Source organism: Homarus americanus, unplaced genomic scaffold (genome assembly GCF_018991925.1).
Source record: "Homarus americanus isolate GMGI-L3 unplaced genomic scaffold, GMGI_Hamer_2.0 scaffold31037, whole genome shotgun sequence".
Taxonomy (NCBI): Eukaryota; Metazoa; Arthropoda; class Malacostraca; order Decapoda; family Nephropidae; genus Homarus; species Homarus americanus.
Genome location: NW_024722227.1, coordinates 16,771,261 through 16,795,878, shown reverse-complemented (window position 1 = coordinate 16,795,878; position 24,618 = coordinate 16,771,261). Strand labels below are relative to the sequence as shown.

At 46.8% G+C, this 24,618-nt stretch overlaps 1 protein-coding gene across 1 annotated transcript in view; it reads left to right on the top strand.

Moving 5' to 3' along the window:
* The first annotated feature begins 2,578 nt into the window (after positions 1 to 2,578).
* LOC121862396 overlaps positions 2,579 to 24,618 on the top strand; it is a 33,871-nt gene continuing 11,831 nt past the window's right edge. Inside the window, exon 1 of the mRNA XM_042360660.1 lies at positions 2,579 to 2,604. Within this exon, the coding sequence (XP_042216594.1) occupies positions 2,589 to 2,604 (16 nt within the window). The 5' untranslated portion in view covers positions 2,579 to 2,588. The remainder of the gene's footprint in view (positions 2,605 to 24,618) is intronic.

The following is a 24,618-nucleotide window of genomic DNA, read 5'->3' as shown; positions in this document are numbered from 1 at the left end:
AAGTGGAGGGCATCAAAAGTGGGACTCAGTGCAACACGGAGTTCACAACAGGGTACCACACCCAAACGCCAGCAAAGTCCTTCCTCATCGTGAAGCCGTACATTATGAACGGCATTGGAGGTTTTTGGCAGAAGTGAGGTCAAAATAACTAGCGCGACGGCCAAAGACATCTAGGCGCAGTAATTGGCACTACGGACTTCGCACTATACGAAGGAAAAGTGCGGAAGAGGTTAGTAAAACCAAACTGCCCATTGCTAACACAGAGCCACATGCCGCCTTTGCTGCATTCACCCATGGAGTCAAGCATCGTTGAACTACTCTGATGTACTATCCCTGATATCGACCCTCCTCCACCCTCTGGGAGAAGCTATCAGTGTCAAGTTCATTCCCAAATTAGTGAAAACACCCTGACCTAACCCCCAGCAGAAAGAGCACTTTGCACTTCCACCAAGACTGGGAGGGATGGGACTACCAAATCCAGAGGAGATTGCTGCCACTGAACATCAAATTCACTCTGTTACTTGGCAGCCTTCACGGACCACATAATAGCCCAGAATGCAACAGGGAAGTGGATACCAGTAAAGTAAATAAGATTCGTAGGTCCATTACGACAGATCGACAGCACTGCCAAAATGATAAGTTGCAGCAACTATTGCTGCAGGTACCAGAAAAATTTGAAAAAAAGTAGCTATAGCGCAGGAGGTGGGCGCTCTAACTGGTTAATCACAAGTTACTGATAAGGCAAATGTTTCCAGTTTCAATAAACAAGAATTTACATGCCAATGTTTCTAAGGTACGGTCGGCCAGCAGAAGGTTTGCCCTCCCAATGCGTGTGTGGCTCTTCCTATGACGTCGATCACGCCATGGTGTGTGCAAGTAGGGGCTTATATGCATGAGAGGCATGACTAGCAAATATGTTGAAGGAAATCTGCCGCGATGTCACAGTAGAACCGACCCTCCTTCCTTTGGACAAGAGACTTCCTAAACATAGGACTTCAAACACATCTAACGAAGCCTGTGTTGATGTCAAAGCTCGAGATTCTGAACAAGGGGACAGCCAGCTTTTTGACATCAGGATTTTTTATCCATGGCCACAAAATCTCTAACCTAGCTCTCGATGCTGCACACAGGAAGAAGAAGAACGACAAGATAAGTGGGCATATGGGGAGAATTCAACGCTTATCAAGGCAGCTTCACCTCTGGTGTTTACAACCCTGGGTGGGATGGGACCAAGTGCAAGATGCTTCACGCCAGACTTGCTAAGGTGCTATCCAAACAGAAGCAGCAGCCCAGAAGTTATATACAGCCTGGATGAGATGTCGACTGTCTTTTCTTCGACCAAGTTTCGGCCGCCTTAGGGGAACGAGGAGCTTCGCCCCAAAGCTGACAATAGTTGGGGAGATATTAATGGCGAGGCACAGTCACTGAATGCCCATAGATTCATGTCAACTTAACTCAACACAGCTAGAATAGCTACTTATGTATTAGGATATTTAATTTTAAGGTAATAAAATGGTGGCGAAGGTGTGGCTATTAGGGAGGATAAAAAAAAGAAAGTAGTAGCAGTAGTAGTGATAGGAATTGTGCTGGTGATGATGGTGGAAGTAGAGGTAGTGATAATTATAGTGGTAGTTATAGTAATGTAAGTAGTAGTGTGGGTGGTAGAGATAGTGGTGGTGGTGGTGGTTGTAGTAGTGTGGGTGGTAGTGGTAGTGGTGAGGTGGTGGTGGTTGTAGTAGTGTGTGATAGAGATAGTGGTGATGGTGGTGGTTGTAGTAGTGTGGGTGATAGAGATTGTGGTGGTGGTTGTATTAGTGTGGGTGCTAGAGATAGTGGTGGTGGTGGTGGTTGTAGTAGTGTGGGTGATAGAGATTGTGGTGTGTTGTATTAGTGTGGGTGGTAGAGATAGTGGTAGTGGTTGTAGTAGTGTGGCTGGTAGAGATAGTGGTGGTGGGGTGATGGTGGTGGGTGGTGGTTGTAGTAGTGTGGGTGGTAGTAGTGGGAGATGGTGGTGGTTGTAGTAGTGTGGTGGTAGAGGTAGTGTGGTGGTGGAAGAGGTAGTGATAGTGGTTGTAGTAGTGTGGGTGGTGGTTTAGGGTAGGTAGTGGTGGTGGTGGGGGTGGTTAGTATAGTGGTAGATGTAGTGGGGGACTGTAGTAGTGTGGGTGTTAGTATAGGGTGGTTGTAGTAGTGGGTAGAGTGTAGTGGGGTGGTCGTAATAGTGTGGGTGGTGAAGTGGGGTGGTCGTAGTGTGGGTAGAGGTGGTGGTAGAGGTAGTGATAGTAGTTGTATAGTGGGTAGTGTGGATGGTGTGTGGTCGCAGTAGTGTGATGGTAGATAGTGGTGGTCGTAATAGTGTGGGTGGTAGAGGTAGTGGGGGTGGTCGTAGTAGTGTGGGTGGTAGAGGTAGTGGTGGTGGTTGTAGTAGTGTGGGTGGTAGAGGTAGTGGTGATGGTGGTGGTGGTGGAAGGTTAATCAAGTTATGAGATAGGGACCTTCAGTCAGCCAGTTTAGCCCCCCCCCCCTGGTGTAGGCTATATAAGAGCCGCCATAAGGTGTTAGGCTTCTTAACCGAGGATGAGGCAGCCATGAAGGACTTACTAGGTGCGTCATCCATCATCAGGGTATTTGTGGATGTTCTTTATGTTACTGTGACGTGTCGGTGCTCAGTGTCCATCGAGTATTACCAAGTTTAACTGAACTGGAAATTTGGATCATTAATTTTTTGGATTTATGGCTGTTTAATTTGTGTACTTATGGTTGTGTTATATTTGTTGATGGAAGCGTCTTAACTTATCATCTGATGTGTAATCTAGATTCTTTTAGGAACGCTACGAGGAAGAATAATATATAGGAAAAATTCCGTTCAGCTCGGACGACCTCTGGCAAGTTCGATAGTAACAACGAGTCTGAACTTTGACCTCGGGACCCCAGAGAAGCACGAAGAGTGGTCATGATGGTGGCTACCAATTTAAAAATCTGTTTACCTAAATAGGTGTGACTTGTTGGGTTAAAACAAACCATCACCACAGCACACCTGACAAACGCTCTGGTCTAGGGATAAAACCCATTTGCTTTTCATATAAATCAGTTTCTGTTGTATGATAACAAATTCATTATTTACCTTTGGCAATATCAAAGTTATTGGCGTGCCTGAGGATAAATCCATTGGGATATAACACAAAATAATTTTGTTTTGTTCACTTTTCCTGCCAGGGTTGTCGCTTTTATGTTTTATCAGTTTTGCTTCCCCCCCAAAAAGTATGGGTTTGGCAGTATTAACAACACAGATCGAAGTAATCGGGAACATAAAATTCGATTTGTGGTTATGTTGGCACCCCTGTCACCTATGTTTGTGGTTACGTTGGCACCCTGTCACCTGTTTATGGTTATGTTGGCACCTGTCACCTGTTTGTGGTATGTTGGCACCCCTGTCACCTGCTGTTTAGGTTATGTTAAATCCTGTCACCTGTTTGTGGTATGTTAGCACCCCTGTCACCTGTTTGTGGTTATGTTGGCACCCTGTCACCTGTTTGTGGTTATGTTGGCACCCTGTCACCTGTTTGTGGTATGTTGGCACCCCTGACACCTGTTTAGGTTGTGTTGGCACCCCTATCACCTGATTGGTTATGTTGGCACCCCTGACACCTGTTTGTGGTTATGTTGGCACCCCTGTCACCTGTTTGTGGATATGTTGGCACCCCTGTCACCTATTTGTTGTTATATTGGCACCCTGTCACCTATTTGTGGTATATTGCACCCCTAACACCTGTTTGTATATAGCACCCCTGTCACCTGTTTGTGGGATATGCTGGCACCCCCTAACACCTATTTGTGCTATGTTAGCACCCCTGTCACCTGTCAGGTTATGCTTAGCACCCCTGACACCTGTTTGTATATGTTGGCACCCTGACACCTGTTTGTGTTATATACTAGCACCCCTGTCACCTGTTTGTGGTTATACTGCACCCTGTCACCTGTTTGTGGTTATTTGCACCCCTGTCACCTGTTTATGGTTATGTTGGCACCCCCTGTCACCTGTTTGTGGTTACAGTTGGCACCCCTACCACCTATTTGTGTTAGTGTTGGCCCCCTGTCACCTTGTGGTATGTTGGTCCCCCTGTCACCTATTTGTGGTATGTCAGTAACCTCCATGTCACCTATATTTGTGTTATGTTAGCACCCCTGTCACCTGTTTGTGTTACGTTGCAACCCTGTCACCTGTTTGTGGTTATGTTGGCACCCCAACACCTGCTTCATGGCATGTTGCACCCCTTAGACACCTGTTTGTGGTTATGCTCAGGCACCCTGACACCTGCTTAACACACACCCACACCTGTTAGTTATGTTAGCACCCCAACACCTACTTGTGCCACCCCACACCCCATATGTTAAACACCTACAACTGTTTGTGGCTATGTTAACACCCCCCACCTACTTGTAAGCTATATTGCACCCCCTGTCACCTGCTTCATGTTAATTGCTCACCCCTAACACCTATTCTGTAGTTGCTTCACCCCTAACACCTATTTGTGCTTACACTGCTCACCCCTAACACCTATTTATATTATACTCACCTCCTGTCACCTATTTGTGGTATATTGCACCCCCTGTCACCTATTTGTATAATGCACACCCTGTCACCATTTGTATTCATGTTACACCCCTGTCACCTGTTTGTGTTATGTTACGCACCCCTTGTCACCTGTTTGTGGTATGTTGGCACCCCTTGTCACCTGTTTGTGGTATGTTGGCACCCTGTCACCTGTTTGTGGTTATGTTGGCACCCATGCCACCTGCTTGTGGTTATGTTGGCACCCCTGACACCTGTTATGTTGACACCCCTGACACTTGTTATGTTGACACCCCTGACACCTGTTATGCTGACACATCTGAAACCTGTTTTGTTGACACCCCTGTCACCCGTTATGTTGACACCCCTGACACCTGTTATGTTGACACCCCTGACACCTGTTATGTTGGACACCCTGACACTCTGAAGATGTTGACACCCCCAACACCTGCTTGTTGCCAAGCACCCCCTGGACACCTAACTGTCACCCATGACACCTGTTATGTTGACACCCCTGACACCTGTATTATGACACACCACACCGTTATGTTGGCACCCCTGAAAAACCTGTTTGTTGTCACACTGACACCAACACCCCTGACACCTGTAATGTTGGCACCCCTGACACCTGTTATGTTGATACCCCCTGACACCTGTTATGCTGACACCCCCTGACACCAGCTGGACAACCCTGACACCTGTTATGTTAACACACCTGACACTATGTTATGTTGGCACCCCTGACACCTGTTATGTTGACACCCTGACACCTGGTTATGTTGGCACCCCCTGACACCTGTACTGTTGGCACCCCTGACACCTGTTATAAAGTTAATAATTCTCACTCGCAATGTTGGCACCCTGACACTAAGCTGTGTTGGCAATCCCCTGACACCTGAAATGCTTGCACCCCACCTGTTATGCTACACTACTACACCTTGTCACCCCCATGACGCCTTTATGTTGCACAATTCACACCTGTTGTTGGCACCCCCCTGACACCTTTTATAGCTATAACCCTGATAAATGTTGTTGGCACCCCTGACATTATTGTAATGTTGGCACCCCCTGACACCTGTACTTACAAACCCCCGAAACCGTAATGGCACCCCCTGACACCTCTTATGCTGACAACCCGACACCGTTATGTTGACACCCCCTGACACCTGTTATGTTGACACCCCTACACCCATAGACACACCCCTGACACCTGTTGGTGTTGATACCCCTGACACCTGTTAAACTGACACCCCTGCACCTCACAAGTGCTGACACACCCTGACACCTGTAATGTTGGGCACCCCTGACACCTGCTGCGTTGACACCCCTGACACCTGTTATGCTGACACCCCTGACACCTGTTTGTGTTGACACACCTGACACCTTTCTTGTTGACACTCCCCAACCCATTATGTTTTCACTCTGATACTTGTTTATGTTGACACACCTAACACAAGTTATGTTGGCACTCCTGGCACCTGTTATGTTGACACCCCTGACACCTGTTATGTGGACACCCCAAAACCTGAAATGTTGATACCCCTGACACCTGTTAGAGCTGACACCCCCTGACACTCAAGGTTATGTTGGCACCCCTAAACTTGTAACATGTTAATACCCCTGACAACTGTTTGTTGGCACCCCTGACACCTCTAATGTTGGCTCCCATGACACCTGTTATGTTGACACCCCTGGCACCTGTTATGTTATCACCCCCTTCACCTGTTAAGTTGACACGCCTGACACCTTGTTATGTTGGCACCCCTGACACCTGTAATGTTGGCACCCCTGAAACCTGTAATGTTGATACCCCTGACACCTGTTATGTTGACACCCCTAACACATGTTATGTTGATATCCCTGACACCTGTTATGTTGACACACCTGACACCTGTTATGTTGGCACCCGACACCTGTAATGTTGACACCCCTAACACATGGTATGTTGGCACTCCTGGCACCTGTTTGGTGGCACCCCTGACACCTGTTACACTGACACCTGTTATGTTGGCACCCCTGGCACCTGTTATGTTGGCACCCTGACAACCTGTAATGTTAGCACCTGACACCTGTTATGTTGACACCCCTGACACCTGTTTGTTGCTTTGACACCTCTAATGTTGGCACCCATGACACCTGTTATGTTGACACCCCTGGCACCTGTTATGTTAACACCCCTGTCACCTGTTATGTTGACATCCCTGACACCTGTTATGTTGACACCCCTGGCACCTGTCATGTTGACACCCCTGACACCTGTTATGTTGACACCCCTGACACCTGTAATGTTGGCACGCATGACACCTGTTTTGTTGGCACCCCTGGCACCTGTTATGTTGACACCCCTAACACCTGTTATGTTGACGCCCCTGACACCTGTTTTGTTGACACACCTGACACCTGTTTTGTTGGCACCCCTGAAACCTGTTATGTTGACACCCCTGACACCTGTTATGTTGACACCCTGATACCGGTATTTTTGGCACCCCTGACACCTGTTATTTGACACCCTTGACACCTGTTATGTTGACACCCCTGACACCTGTTATGTTGACACCGCTGACACCTGTTTTGTTGGCACCCCTGAAACCTGTTATGTTGACACCCCTGACAGCCTGTTTGTTGGCACCCTGACACCTGTGTAATGTTAAGGCACCCACACTCCAGTTATGTTGACACCCTGACACCTATTATGTTGACACACCTGACACCTGTTAGGTTGGAACTGAAACCTTATGTTGACACACTCTTGACATTCCGTTATGTTGGCACCCCCGGCACCTGTTATGTTGACACCCTTGCACCTGTTATGTTGACACCCCCTACTCCTTGTTATGTTGGCACCCCTGACACCTGTAATGTTGGTACCCCTGACACCTGTTATGTTGATACCCCTGACACCTGTTAAGTTGACACCCCTGACACCTGTTATGTTGACATCCCTGTCACCTGTTATGATGACACATCTGACACCTGTTATGTTGGCACCCCTGACACCTGTTATGTTGACACCCCTAACACATCTTATGATGGCACTCCTGGCACCTGTTATGTTGGCACCCCTGACACCTGTTATGTTGGCACCCCTGACACCTGTAATGTTGGCACCCCTGAAACCTGTTATGTTGATACCCCTGAAACCTGTTATGTTGACACCCCTAACACGTGTTATGTTGACATCCCTGACAACTGTTATGTTTACACACCTGACACCTGTTATGTTGGCACCTGACACCTGTTATGTTGACACCCAAAACACATCTTATTTTGACATCCCTGACACCTGTTATGATGACACCCCTGACACATGTTATGTTGGCACTCCGGGCACCTGTTCTGTTGACACCCCTGACACCTGTTATGTTGGCATCCCTGACACCTGTAATGTTGGCACCCCTGACACCTGTCATGTTGACACCCCTGTCACCTGTTATGTTGACATCCCCTGACACTCTGTTTGTTGGCACCCCTGGCACCTGTTGGTGCTGACACCCCTGACAACTGTTATGTTGACACCTCTGACACACCTGTTTGTTGCACCCTGACACCCTAACAATGTTGGCCCCATGACACCTGTTACAAGTTGACACCCCTGGCACCTGTTATGTGTTACACTCTGGCTGACCTGTTAAGTTGACATCCCTGACACCTGTTATGTTGACACCCTGGCACCCGTTATGTTGACAATTCCCTGACACCTGTTATGTTGACACCCTGACACCTGTAATGTTGGCACGCATGACACCTGTTATGTTGGCACCCCTGAAACCTGTTTTGTTGACACCCCTGACACCTGTTATGTTGACACACCTGATACCTGTTATGTTGGCACCCCTGACACCTGTTATGTTGACACCCCCTGACACTTGTTATGTTGGACACACCTGACACCTGTTTTGTTGGCACCCTGACACCAGTTATGTTGACACACCTGATAATTGCTATAAGCTGGGCACCCCTGACACCTGTTGTGTTGACAATTCCCCTAACACATGTTATGTTGGCACTGGCACCTGTTTGTTGGCCCCCTGACACCTGTAATGTGGCACCCATGACACCTGTTATGTTGACACCCCAACACATGCTGTTGGCACTGGCACCTGTTATGTTGACACCTGACACCTGCTGGGTGTTGCTGGGACACCTGATTAACCTGTTTTGTTGACACACCTGATACCTGTTATGTTGGCACCCCTGACACCTGTTATGTTGACACCCTGACACTTGTTATGTTTACACACCTGACACCCGTTATGTTGGCACCCGACACCTGTTATGTTGACACCCCTAACACATGTTAATTTTGACATCCCTACCACCTGTTGGTGATGACACCCCTGACACATGCTATGTTGGCACTCCGACACCTGTTCTGTTGGACACCCCTGACACCTGTTTTGCTGGACACCCCTGACACCTGTTATGTTGGCACCCCCTGGCACCTGCTGTTGGTGTTGGCAACTCTGACACTCCGTAATGTTGGCACCCCTGACACCTGTTGGTGTTGACACACCTGATACCTGGTGTTATGTTGGCACCCCTGACCTGTTATGTTGACACCCTAACATGTTATGTTGGCACTCCTGAAACGGTTATGTTGACACCCCCCTGACACCTGTTATGTTGGACACAATTTGACGCTTCCGTTTTAGAGCTAAGGCACCCCTGAAACCTGTTGTTGACACACCCCTGACACCTGTTATGTTGGCACCCCTGGCACCTGTTATGTTGGACACACCCTGGACACCTATTTCTCTGTTGGCACCCCTGACACACTCAGGTAATGTTGGGCAACTCCATGACACCTGTTATGTTGACACCCCTGACACCCATCATGCTGACACACCTGACACCTGTTATGTTGGCACCCTGAACCTGTTATGCTGACACTCCCTGACAATTGTTATGTTGGCACCCCCTGGCACCTGTTATGTTGGATACCCCTGAAATCTGTTATGTTGACACCCCCTACTCCTTGTTATGTTGGCACCCCTGACACCTGTAATGTTGGTACCCCTGACACCTGTTATGTTGATACCCCTGACACCTGTTAAGTTGACACCCCTGACACCTGTTATGTTGACATCCCTGTCACCTGTTATGATGACACATCTGACACCTGTTATGTTGGCACCCCTGACACCTGTTATGTTGACACCCCTAACACATCTTATGATGGCACTCCTGGCACCTGTTATGTTGGCACCCCTGACACCTGTTGTGTTGGCACCCCTGACACCTGTAATGTTGGCACCCCTGAAACCTGTTTTATTGATACCCCTGACACCTCTTATGTTGACACCCCTAACACATGTTATGTTGACATCCCTGACAACTGTTATGTTTACACACCTGACACCTGTTATGTTGGCACCCGACACCTGTTAAGTTGACACCCCTAACACATGTTGTTTTGACATCCCTGACACCTGTTATGATGACACCCCTGACACATGTTATGTTGGCACTCCGGGCACCTGTTCTGTTGACACCCCTGACACCTGTTATGTTGGCATCCCTGACACCTGTAATGTTGGCACCCCTGACACCTGTTATGTTGACACTCCTGTCACCTGTTATGTTGACATTCCTGACACCTGTTTGTTGACACCCCTGGCACCTGTTATGCTGACACCCCTGACAACTGTTTGTTGGCACCCCTGACACCTCTAATGTTGGCTCCCATGACACCTGTTATGTTGACACCCCTGGCACCTGTTATGTTATCACCCCCTTCACCTGTTAAGTTGACACGCCTGACACCTTGTTATGTTGGCACCCCTGACACCTGTAATGTTGGCACCCCTGAAACCTGTAATGTTGATACCCCTGACACCTGTTATGTTGACACCCCTAACACATGTTATGTTGATATCCCTGACACCTGTTATGTTGACACACCTGACACCTGTTATGTTGGCACCCGACACCTGTAATGTTGACACCCCTAACACATGGTATGTTGGCACTCCTGGCACCTGTTTGGTGGCACCCCCTGACACCATCAAGTGTGACACCCCTGACACCTGTTATGTTGGCACCTGGCACCTGTTATGTTGGCACCCCTGGCTAACCTTGTAATGTTGGCACCCCCTGACACCTGTTATATTGACACCCTGACACCTGCTTCTTGTTGGCACCCCTGACACCCCTAATGTTGGCAATCTATGACACCTGTTATGTTGACACCCCCTGCATCTCCGTTATGTTAACACCCCTGTCACCTGTTATGTTGACATCCCTGGACACCTGTTATGTTGACACTCTGGCACCCGTCATGTTGACACCCCCTGACACCTGTTAAGTGTTGACACCCCTGACACCTGTAATGTTGGCACGCATGACACCTGTTATGTTGGCACTCCTGACACCTGTTATAAGCTGACACACTTGACACCTGTTATGTTGGCACCCCTGAAACCTGTTTTGTTGACACCCTGACACCTGTTAAGTGTTGGCACACCTGGCACCTGTGTTGGCACCCCCTGATAACCTGTAATGTTGCACCCCTGACACCTGTTATGTTGGACACCCCTGACACCTGCTTGTTTGTTAAGCACCCCTGACACCTCTAATGTTGGCACCTTAAGACACCTGTTATGTTGACACACACCCCTGGCACCTGGTTATGTTAACACCCCTGTCACCTGTTGGTGCTGACATCCCTGACACCCGTTAAGTTGACACCGGCACCTGTCATGTTGGGACACCCCTGACACCCAAGTTGCGTTGACACCCCTGACACCTGTAATGTTGGCACGCATGACACCTGTTATGTTGGCACTCCTGACACCTGTTATGTTGACACACCTGACACCTGTTATGTTGGGCACCTCTAACCTGTTTTGTTGACACACCCCTGACACCTGTTATGTTGGCACCCCTGGCACCTGTTATGTTGGCACCCCTGACACCTTTTAATGCTGGCACCCCCTGACACCTTCCGTTATGTGTTGACACACCTGGATACCTGTTATGCTGGCACCCCCTGACACCTGTTATGTTGACACCCCTGACACCTGTTATAAGCGTATACACACCTGACACCTGTTATGTTGGCACCTGACACCTTGTTATGTTGACACCCCCTAACACATGTTATTTTGACATCCTGACACCTGTTGGTGATGACACACCCTGGACACATGTTATGTTGGCACCCCTGGCACCCGTTCTAGCTGACACCCCTGACACCTGCTTTTGCTGACACCCCCTGACACCTGTTGGTGCTGGCAATGCCTGGCACCTGTTATGTTGGCGCCCTGACACTCCTGTAATGTTAAGTAACCCCTGACACCTGTTATGTTGACACACCTGATACCTGTTATGTTAGCACCCTGGGACCTGTTGTGTTGACACCCCTAACACACATGTTGGGCGTTGGCACTCCTGGCACCTGCTTGTTGGGCTCCGCCTGACACCTGTGACGTTGGCACGCGATGACACCTGTTATGTTGGCACTCCTGACACCTGTTATGTTGACACTTGGGACACTCCTGTTATGTTGGCACCCCTGAAAACCTGTTTTGTTGACACCCTGACACCTGTTATGTTACACCCCTGGCACCTGCTAGTGTTGGCACCCCTGACACCTTAATGTTGGCACCCTGACACCTGTTATGTTGACACCTGATACCTGTTATGTTGGCACCCCTGACACCTGGTTATGTGTTGACACCCCTGACACCTGTTAAGTGTTTACACACCTGACACCTGTTATGTTGGCACCTGACACCTGTTATAAGTTGACACCCCCTAACATATGTTATTTTGACATCCTGACACCTGTTATGATGACACCCTGACACATGTTATGTTGGCACCCCGCACCTGTTCTGTTGACACCCCTGACACCCGTTTGGCTGACACCCCTGACACCTGTTATGTTGGCACGCCTGGCACCTGTTATGTTGGTACCCCTGACACCTGTAATGTTGGCAATCTCTGACACCTGTTATGTTGACACACCTGATACCTGCTAGTGTTGGCACCCCTGACACCTGTTGTGGGCGGATTAATTCCCCTAACACATGTTATGTTGGCACTCCCTGCACCTGCTTGTTGGCCTGCCTGACACACCTGTAATGTTGGCACCCATGACACCTGTTATGTTGACACCCCTAACACATGCTGCTGGTTGGCTGGCACCCCAGCAAGTTGGACACCCCTGGCACCTGCTATGTTGACACCCCTGACACCTGTTATGTTGACACACCTGACACCTGTTTTGCTGGCACCCCTGACACCTGTTAAGTTGGCACCCCTGGCACCTGTTATGTTGACACCCCTGACACCTGTTTGTTGGCACCCCCTGACACCTGTAATGTTGGGCACCCATGACACCTGTTATGTTGACACCCCTGACACCTATTATGTTTTACACACCTGACACCTGTTATGTTAAGGCACCCCTGGAAAGCTGTTATGTTGACACCCCTGACACCTGTTATGTTGGCACCCCTGGCACCTGTTATGTTGACACCCCTGGCACCTGTTATGTTGACACACCCCTACCCTTGTTATGTTGGGCACCCTGACACCTGTAAACAAGTTGGTACCCCCTGACACCTGTTATGTTGATACCCTGACACCTGTTAAGTTGACACCCCCTGACACCTGTTATGTTGACACCCCTGACCCCCTGTTATGTGTAGGACACATCTGACACCTGTTATGTTGGCACCCCTGACACCTGTTATGTTGACACCCCTAACACATCTTATGATGGCACTCCTGGCACCTGTTATGTTGGCACCCCTGACACCTGTTTTGTTGGCACCCCTGGCACCTGTTATGTTGACACCCCTAACACCTGTTATGTTGACGCCCCTGACACCTGTTTTGTTGACACACCTGACACCTGTTTTGTTGGCACCCCTGAAACCTGTTATGTTGACACCCCTGACACCTGTTATGTTGACACCCTGATACCGGTATTTTTGGCACCCCTGACACCTGTTATTTGACACCCTTGACACCTGTTATGTTGACACCCCTGACACCTGTTATGTTGACACCGCTGACACCTGTTTGTTCATGACGTAGTTCCCTTCAGAAAGACATTGTAACATATTTGTACAGAATATATGACGACACTATTGCCTCAGCCTTCCCTCGCTGTGCTGCTAGAATTGGTTCTCAACCTTTTTCACTCCATTCCCCCCTTGAGGAAATTTCAACATCCTCGTGGCCTCCTTCATTTTTCTCCCAGTTCAGACAAACAGAAAAGTGATAAAGACAAAAGAATGATAAAGAAGGACACATAAATAGGACAAGAGTTAGAATGGCAAACACACACACATATTCACATACATAACACGCCCATGGACTCACACATAAAGCACACATACAGTCATACACAAACATGCACACAGGTAAACATTCACACTCAAGCTCGCAAGCTGAAGTGTACTTCCTGTAAGCAAGAACACGCCTCCTTTGACAAGCACTGCCCACTTGGAAGAATGAGAAGAATAGTGAGTCATACCAATTTAGCACTAAAAATGGTAGGATTATATAAGTAAAGAATGAGTATGAACAACAATGGCACCAATAAATAAGGAAATAATTAATAAAGGAAGTGTACAAATATTTCACCCACGTAAAGCAGCGACCACATGAATTACGAAACAAAATAAGTAACACCAATTACGGAGTATATTATGCTTGAGTCAAGCTCAAACACAATATATGTTTTCCTGATGGTATCCCAGGCCAGACTGAGATCACTCGGTCCTATCACCACTTGCAAAGGGAGGACACACGGACACGTACTGAACAAGTCAGTTCAGCAGCTTGGTCCAGCGCCTGTCACACAGACATGGACTGGACCTGTGAAATCTTAAATAGTCCGTAAAAAAAAAAAAAATAGCACCAGAGTATGTAAATATTAAAATTGTATTGTCGTTATGATTAAACAAAATGACAAAAAAAAAGAATGAAAATTCTCTTCTGCCAAGTCAAAATAAGTAATACAAGTTTTGTTTAATTCAGATTCCCAACATTATTTGGAAACGTACAATTTATAACAGCTCGCCGTGGCTCCCCTAAATTCTTGCCGTGGCTCCCTTGGGGGCCATGGCCCCCCAGGTTGAGAACCACTGTGCTAGATCTTATATGTTTTTCCTTCAACAAAATTGGATTCAGTCACATACATTTCGGGTAATAAGTTTACGCTAGTGAGTGTACGTACATTAACAACAGCACAGGTGTGTAAACAAAATATTATCTGTCTGTACAAAAGGATTTACGATTGTCTGAGTGAATTGTATAGGTGTCCAACCATCTATTCATTTCATTCACAAATATTCAAGTAACGTCACAATAGATTTTGTGGGGTTGGCATTTTAAAGAAGCTTCAACAATAAAGCTCACAGTATATTGCCTCCAGGTAATAGAATCAGCAATACCAGTAGAAGTAGTACTACTATCAGCAATAAAAGTTTAACCAGTAGTAGTAGTACGGTAGACCAGTAGAAGGTTTGCCCTCCCAATGCGTGTGTGGTCCTTCCTATGACGTCGATCACGCCATGGTGTGCAAGAAAGGGGGCTTCATATGCATGAGACATGACGAAGTAAGGGATCTCACAGCAAATATGTTGAAGGAAATCTGTCGTGGAATCAGGGTAGAACCGACCCTCTTTCCATTGGCCGGTAAGAATTTCCAATATAGGACTTTAAACACATCCAACGAAGCCCGTGTTGACGTCAATGCTCGAGGATTCTGGACGCGGGGACAACGAGCCTTCTGGACGCGGGGACAACGAGCCTTCTGGACGCGGGGACAACGAGCCTTCTGGACGCGGGGACAACGAGCCTTCTTCGACATCAGGATTTTTCATCCCATGGCCGCATGTCACCATAACTTAGCTCTTGATGCTGCACATAGGAAGAAAAAAGAACGACAAGATAAGGGCATACTGGGAGAGAATTCAGAACGTTGATCAAGGCAGCTTCTCTCCTCTGGTGTTCACAACCTCTGGTGGGATGGGACCAAGTGCAAGATCTTCTACGCCAGACTCGCGGAGGTGCTATGCAAACAGAAGCAGCAGCCCAGAATTTATGTTACAGCCTGGATGAGATGTCGACTGTCCTTCTCTCTCCTTAGGTCTGCCTTGCTCTACCTCAGGGGAACAAGAGCATCGGCCTCAAAGCCGACAACAGTTGCAGATATTGAATATGAGGCAACAGTCACTGAATGCCGCATAGATCTGCGGCTCAACTAACTCAACACAGCTAGGATAGCTATTAATGTATTAGGATATTTAATTTTAAGGTAAAAATGGCGGCGAAGGTGTGGCTAGTAGTACTAGTAGTAGTAGGTGAGTGGGTGGGTGGGTGGGATGGGACCTAGTGCAAGAGGCTTCTACCCCAGACTAGCTGAGGTGTTATCAGAACAAAAACATTAACCCAGCGGAACAAGATCTTCGGCCCTAAACCATCAATAGTCGTAGACGTAGACTATGAGGCAACAGTCATTGAATGCTAGGATATATCATTGTGTGTTAGAATAATTAGGCAATAAAATGGTGGAGGTTGAAGGACATAATAAAAAATAAGTAGTAGGCCCGGGCGGCGTGGGTGTGTTGGAGTGCCTCCTGATCTAAAGTGTTATTGGTGGGGATATACTCAGTTTGTGGGAGCGAGAATTTCACAGTGTGTCGGTGAATATCGGATGTCACCTTGAGTATCGTCGCCGATGGCTCTTCTCATCCCTTACGGCATTAAACGCAAATATTGCGTGTGTTTACCGGCGATCTTCAAGTGAGCCTGTGAGTATTTGGATGGACGGCGACTGCAATTGCCAAGTGCCAGTGCCAATGTGTCGATAGGCCTACTTGGGCAGGGGTGGCATCGAGACTCTCGCCCCTATGGGGCCAAGTGCTCTAAGCTTGCGGTCGCCCCCCCGCCCCCCCGCCCCCCCCACCTCAAGTAACGGCCACTTCATGTAGTTTCGGCCGACCAAGTGAGTATATATAACTAATACTACATCAGTGAGAACATAGAAATAGTGGTTCTTTCTGCCAAGGATACATAAACAAGTGTTTGTTGTGACAAATCTTGCTCCCAGTGGATCATTCTGATGTGTGGTTTGTCGCCCACAGGGGGGGGAGGGGGTTGCCCTACACATCCGCGTGCGATCGTATGCCCCTACTACCTGGACACAGCAGGCCAGCCCGTCACCTCTTTGCCCTTTACTCATAAGACCTAGTTTCTTCTTCTGTATGGGACCAAAGCAGAAGTCGAAGGCGGAAGTAACTGTCGCCTAAGGTGCTGTTCACTATGCCAAGTAACAGACATTGCTGTGTCTGTGCTAGCCAGAACCAAAACTGCACATATTGTGAATGTGCGAGAAACAACCGACCATGTGTGGATTGCAGAAAGGGAGAGTATTGTCGGATTCCACGTCGCAGTGAGTCTACTCAACCCGAAAATGTAGTACCAATAAATTCTGCTCCCTTAGTAGCAGATGTCCACGAGGAGAATGAGAGACAGCCACCACAGTGGAATGGCATGTCGATGGAAAATGCAGACATATGGGTCAAAGAAACCTACTCAGAAATTGTCAGGTGGTCGCCAGCTAACCTATTTGAACCACCCAAGTGTGCGGCCACCAAAGAAATGATTCGGGAGATGATTCGCCTCATGACTGATTACACCCAGGACCGCTTTCTTTCCCCTTTCGCTCTTCAAATACTGGCAATAATACCACATCTATTTTGTCAGCGGACACACACAAAGACTAAGCACAAAGAAAATGCGGCAGCAATGAAGAGAAGATTGGCAATGTGGTAGACTGGGGCCCTTGATGATCTCCAATGTGAAGCAAGAACACTGCAGGAGAGACTAAAAATTACGGGTGACGGAAAGCAAAACTCCGATGACGTGGCAAGAAAATTTTGTAACAAAATGCGTGTGGGAAAAGTGTCTCTGGCGGTAAGATCTCTCACAGAGGAATCCTCCGGTGGGGTGATGCCAATAAACAGAGAGACATTAAAACTACTGAAAGATAAACATCCCCCTGCAAGTGATGAAGAAGGCATCAGTTTCCAGGGTGACTATATCCCACCAAATGCTGTCCTGTTCGAGAAAATAACAGGACAGATGGTGTGGAAAAAGGCACTGAAGACTCGAGGAGGAGCCGGCCCTTCAGGTCTGGATGCAAACGGTTGGAGAGTCATCCTCAGCACAAACAAGTTTGGCCCTGTAGCAAACGATCTCTGCACTGCCATTGCCGTCCTTGCAAGAAAGCTGGCATCCTCTTGCTGCCATCACCTCCAGGCCCTGACGGCCTGCCGCCTTATTCCTCTGGAAAAGAATCCAGGATGTAGGCCTATAGTGGTGGGGGAAGTGGTGAGGCGGATCATCGGAAAATGCATAAAGGAGGTGGTAAAGGATGATATCAGGGCAGCAGCAGGGAACCTGCAAGTGTGTGCTGGCCACCAGGCTGGCGGGGAAGCTGCCATTCACGCCATGAGATTGATATTTGAGCAGCGTGATTGTGAGGCCGTTCTCCTGGTGGATGCTTCAAACGCATTCAACATACTTAACCGCAAGGCTGCACTGCACAACATCAAGATCAAGTGTCCAAGCTTTGCAGTGTATGATGAAAACTCGTATAGGAATCCATCAGACCTCTATATAGTAAACAACAAGGCTGTAAGAGGTGATACCATCTTACAGTCAACCGAGGGAACAACACAGGGGGACCCTGATGCAATGGCAATGCATGCAATAGGCCTATCAGTGCTCCAACAAGAAATGAAATTTGAAACAACTGGGGTCAAACAAGTGGCGTATGCTGATGACCTTACAGGAGCAAGAAAAGTGGAGGGCATCAAAAAATGGTGGGACTTGGTAACATCGCGAGGTCTACAAATAGGGTACCACCCAAACGCCAGCAAGTGCTTCCTCATTGTGAAGCCAGAACATTATGAACGGGCAATGGAGGCGTTTGGCGGAAGTGAGGTCAAAATAACAAAGGACTGCGAAAGACATCTAGGTGCAGTAAATGGCACTACGGACTTCAAGATCAAGTATGTAGACGGAAAGGTGAATGAGTGGGTTAGTGAAATCCAGGCTCTGTCTGAGATTGCTAACATAGAGCCACATGCGGCTTTTGCTGCATTCACCCATGGAGTCAAGCATCGTTAGAACTACCTGATGCGTACTGTCCCTGATATCGGACCCCTCCTCCACCCTCTGGAAGAAGCTATCAGTGTCAATTTCATTCCCAAATTAGTGGAACACCCCCTTTTAACCCCAGCAGAAAGATCACTTCTTGCACTTCCATCAAGACTGGGAGGTATGGGACTAACCAATCCAGAGGAGAGTGCTGCCACCGAACATCAAAATTCAGTTAAGCTCACGGCAGCCCTCACGGACCACATAATAGCTCAGAACGCAACAGGGGAGATGGATACCAGAAGTAAACAAGATCAGAAGGTCCATTACGACAGAACGACAGCACGGCCAAAGTGACAAGTTGCAGCAACTATTGCTGCAAATACCAGAGAATTTGAAAAAAAAGTAGCTATAGCGCAGGAGGTGGGCGCCTCGAACTGGTTAACTACATTACCGATGAGGGCAAATGGTTTCAGTCTCAATAAACAAGAATTTACAGATGCCATTGCTCTAAGGTACGGGTGACCAGTAGAAGGTTTGCCCTCCCAATGCGTGTGTGGCTCTTCCTATGACGTCGATCACTCCATGGTGTGCATGAAAGGGGGGCTTCATATGCATGAGGCATGAAGAAGTAAGGGACCTCACAGCTAATATGTTGAAGGAAATCTGCCGGGATGTCATGGTAGAACCGACCCTCCTTCCATTGGATGGTGAGATCTTCCAACATAGGACTTCAAACATACTTAACGAAGGCCGTGTTGACGTCCGTGCTCGAGGATTCTGGACGCGGGGACAGCGAGCTTTCTTCGACATTAGGATATTTTATCCCATGGCCGCATGTCACTGTAACCTAGCTCCCGATGCTGCACATACTAGGAACGAGAGCGACAAGAGAAGGGCATATGGGGAGAGAATTCAAAACGTTAATCAAGGCAGCTTCACTCCTCTAGTGTTCACAACCTCTGGTGGGAGGGGACCAAGTGCAAGATGTTTCTTCGCCAGACTCGCGGAGGTGATCTCCGAACAGAAGCAGAAGCCCAGAAGTTATGTTACAGCCTGGAAGAGATGTCGACTGTCTTTCTCTCTCCTTCGGTCGACTTTGCTTTGCCTCAGGGGAACGAGAGCTTCTGCCCCAATGCTGACAACTGCTGCAGATATTGACTATGAGGCTACAGTCACTGAATGCTGCATAGATCTGCGGCTCAACTAATTCAACACAGATAGGATAGCTACTTATGTATTAAGATATTCAATATTGAGGTAATAAAATGGCGGCGAAGGTGTGGCTATTGGGAGAGGCTGGAGGCCACGTTTGAAAAAAAAAAAAAAAGTACACGCGGGTTATATCATGTACAGTCCACACCAACAGTGGTAGTACACACGGGTTATATCATGTACAGTGCACACCAACAGTGGTAGTACACACGGGTCATGTTACCCTTCAGAATTTACGGTTTGTCTTTCCCTGAGGTATTCCACACTATTTTTATCTTGTCTGATTTAATATAATTTACCCCCCTAAGGTGGCACTAATTGTTTTATTTACTATATATATATATATATATATATATATATATATATATATATATATATATATATATATATATATATATATATATATATATATATTGTTACGCTGTCTCTTAATTTACTTTAATATCCAGGTTCTAGGCGTAACCAAACAAAAAAAGTGAAGTAAATTAAAAGGGAATAAAAATAAATAAAGTAAACCTTTAAGAATTTAATTAAATTAAATATTAACACAATAAAGAGCCTCATAGGTTGTCACAACGAATAAATTCACTATCGAAACCCTTAAGACACAAATGATACGAAAACATCAAAACAGGATTAAGTTAACACTGCATAAACATATAAATAACTAACACTAAAATTAACTATAGTGAAACAACACTGAATTACTTAAATGTAACTAAGCAAACACTGATGGACACACAAGAGACATGTATAGGTACTCACATAGATATACCACATTGGTGGTGACAGGAACAACACAGAAATAAAATGAAGTATAAGTAACAGGTGACAAGTGTCACTCAAAAGAAGGTGAACTGAATGACGAGAGGACTGGACTGAACTCTGTTTACCGGTGGAGTACTATACAGTATATAGGGTCGTTTCCCGCCAATGCGACCAGGGGGTGAAACATGGGTCGTTTAACGATGCAGATGGTCGTTAGAGAAACAAAGAATGCTTGTTACAATACTAAATGAAGAAATAAGATGGGCTTGAACAAATAATAACAGTTAAAACCTTAACAGCACAGGGTAATGTGACTAGATTATATAATAGTAAATATAACACATCATTACAAGAATAATATGGAACAACATGGAAGCATGTTATATAAAAAAATGGAAAAATACGACATGGTCGTAACAATATATATATATATATATATATATATATATATATATATATATATATATATATATATATATATATATATATATATATATATATATATATGTGTGTGTGTGTGTGTGTGTGTGTGTGTGTGTGTGTGTGTGTGTGTGTGTGTGTGTGTGTGTGTGTGTAAGTGTGTGTGTGAGAGGAATATATCTTGGTAATTTAAGTTAAAATAAATATATGATCTGTGCCTCAGCGTGACGAGAATGAACCATCTTCAAAGGTAAATGTGTGGTCTCCTCCGTAATGGAATTTCCGTGTTGAGATGGATAAGTAAAACAAATTATTGTCCTGTGGAGAGAAAGCCCGGCATATATCTGAGGCTTCAGTCTCTCCACGGAAATAAGACCAAACTAAAGCTTTTTGTTTCCTGGCGACCAAATCTGAGGTGCAGAAAACTGTTCAGGTTCCAGGACCTTTAGGAGACTGGCAATTACCGCAACTATGGACACAACCACGACCTGAGGTTATGAGTCCAGGCGTTAAACTGTGTGTAAGGGAGGACTGGTAGTGAGTCTTCACCAGACAGGTGCCAATGGTCACAGACGCCGAGAACACCGAGGGTAGCAAGACATTGGTGGTGAAGACGTCAAGGTAAACTACAGTAACATCACTGAATAACATTATGAGGACACGGATCATTATGTGCATCACCATGGTACACACACACACACACACACACACGCACATCTATGTCTGACTAGGAGGTGATGGTAAAGTTGCTATTAATTCATGATGTAAGACTAACAACAACCATCTCACCCACAACTTATAGGCACCACAACCTTTTCCCATAAACACATCACCAGTTCAACTGTTGTCTCTTTGATGAAGTTCACTTATTGTTTCTAGTATACCGTGTCGCTTGAGGACCCCGGGACACACCCTTATTTACGTCGTGTGAGTGAACGAAGAGTTTTTCACAGCAGTACGTTTACAGCATTGGGGATGCATGTCATGATAATAAAAACCTATAGTACTTTTGCAGTAAAATGTAGTTATTAACAATAAAATATTTGGACTATCCTAAATTACACATGCACTCGCATTCCCAATTTTAATTAAAGCGATATTTTCATATGAATCTTTTTTTTTTAATTTAAAACATAATGCATACGGAAGGGGGTCACTATTTTATTCTGAACGGCCAAATACATAACATGTCGGTGGATTCATTACGAAAAAAAGTTCGGGTAATTGCAAAGAATAATTCTACTGTGAAAAGTTGATGTCATGTTGTGTCAGGATTTTGTGCCATACAACAAAATCGCAACAAAGAGAAAATCAGAGGAAATTAAACATTACCTCAACTGAACGCTGAAGTTACTGTCGCTTTCATTCAATTTATAATTTTTTATTTCATTAACGCAAAAAACTTATTGGTCAACAGTGTGCCATTACAACACTATATACTGTATGCAGTTTATCAACACTACAACGTTCCAGACCTCAGCACTCTCATTATGTTATCCTTGACGCTGTCTTCTGAGTTGTGAATAACCTACTACAACCTATATTCTCGCTCTTCCTTATACAGTACTGTATATTTTAAGGGACACAAAAGTAATGTTTAGAGTGATAAAGGTGCTAGTGAGCCACGGGCCAGGGTGTCTAGGTTGCTTACCCTGACTACCTTCCTTAATTGGTTCTCTCAACATGATCCTTCTCCCATTATAAGTAGATTGTCTCGTATCCATCATCAAACTTGAGGACTATAATATTCATTATTTTGCCATTAAGCATAAACCACATGTTTTAGTAGCAAGGTTTTAGTAAGATAACGACTCTCAAGTTTTACTTCCGTTCCGTTTACAGGTGCGGCGGGAAGCGCGTGCCCCAAGGATATGAGTGAAGAAAGGGGGTACTCAGTGGCTGCTCCGTTTATTTCTTTGTTTGTTTCTTTGTTTGTTTTATGTTTTCTTGATTGTTGGCGGGCAAGGTCGTGGAGGGCTGGGACATGGAAAACTGGGTCGTGGAGGGCTGGGCCTGGAAGGATGGGTCGTGGAGGGCTGGGTCATGGAGAACTGGGTCGTGGATGGCTTGGTCGTGGAGGTCTGAGTCGTGGAGGGCTGGGTCGTGGAGGGCTAGGTCAGGGCTGGATGAGGCTGGGTCGGGATGGCTGTGGCTGGTCATGAGAACTGGGTCGTGGAGGGCTGGGTCATGGAGGGCTGGGTCATGGAGAACTGGGTCTGGGTCGTGAGGGCTGGGTCATGGAGAACTGGGCCGTGGAGGGCTGGAGGGCTGGGTCAGGAGAACTGGGTCGTGGAGGGCTGGGTCGTGGAGGGCTGGGCCGTGGAGAACTGGGTCGTGGAGGGCTGGGTCGTGGAGGGCTGGGTCGGAGGCTGGGTCGTGGAGGGCTAGGTAGGTCATGGAGAACTGGGTCATGGAGGGACGGGCCTCGGAGGGCTGGGTAGTGGAGGGCTGGGTCGTGGAAGGCTGGGCGTGGAAGGATGGGTCGTGGAGGGCTGGTCGTGGAGGGCTGGGCGTGCAGGGCTGGGTAGTAGAGGGTTGGGTCGTGTCAACAGTGTGTAAATCACACACTCTGTGTAATGCTTCCTAACATCTGATAATCTACCGCCCCGTTCCGTTTACTTAATTCATATTTTTTTTTTAATTTGCTGACTATTAATAGAGCTCGCTAAAACTGGTTCATTATAAATTGATGCTCACACACATATATCTGGTCGGCAAGGATCGTGCCAACATGTGTACAGATCATTACTTATTCAGCTACATACACTTCACTTCTTAATAGTCGTAATTAACTCTATTTTTCCGGTGAGTTAATTAATGGAGGCAGAGGCTATTGACAGTGCTGATGTGTGCAAACTAAAGACCACCTCATACCTTTGGCTCTCACAGGTTCTTTGTGTTTACCTAATTAAGGCAAATTTGGTCTACCTTTTGAGTACATGTCATTACCAGCGTGGCCGGGCCCACCACCAGGCCAGGGGAGACAAACGGATTAACTGAGCATATGGTGTTCTACGAAGACATCAAGGTGATCCGGTTGCGCCCGGTTGAGGAGACCTACCCAAAACTACTCAACTTTCTCGTCCTTAAAGATTTTTTTTAACTCTGAAGGAATCGAGGTAATCATCAAGGTGAACGGTGACCTAAAAATCACCTTCGCCGAATTTGGCTAATTCCTTCAACTGCCACAATTCACCGACATCAACGCCGTACAAGTGGAAAGGATTGTCCACCAGGGGAACAACTTGAAACTGCGAATGATCTCCCATCCTGAAATAGCATTCATGGACTCAGAAGAAATCAACCAACTTCTCAAGGGACAACTCTGCTGTCTAAAAAAAAACTGTCAGAAACAACTGCCCTTGTAAGACACTATGAAACGTTACCCAAAGAGGCTCAACTGGCCTGGGAAACCGTGCCAGTGAAGTCCTTCTGCAGACCTAAACGCTGCTATAAATGCCAGCGCTACTGACACACCACCACCAAGTGCAAGGCTCAGGAGGATGTGTGCTCAAAGT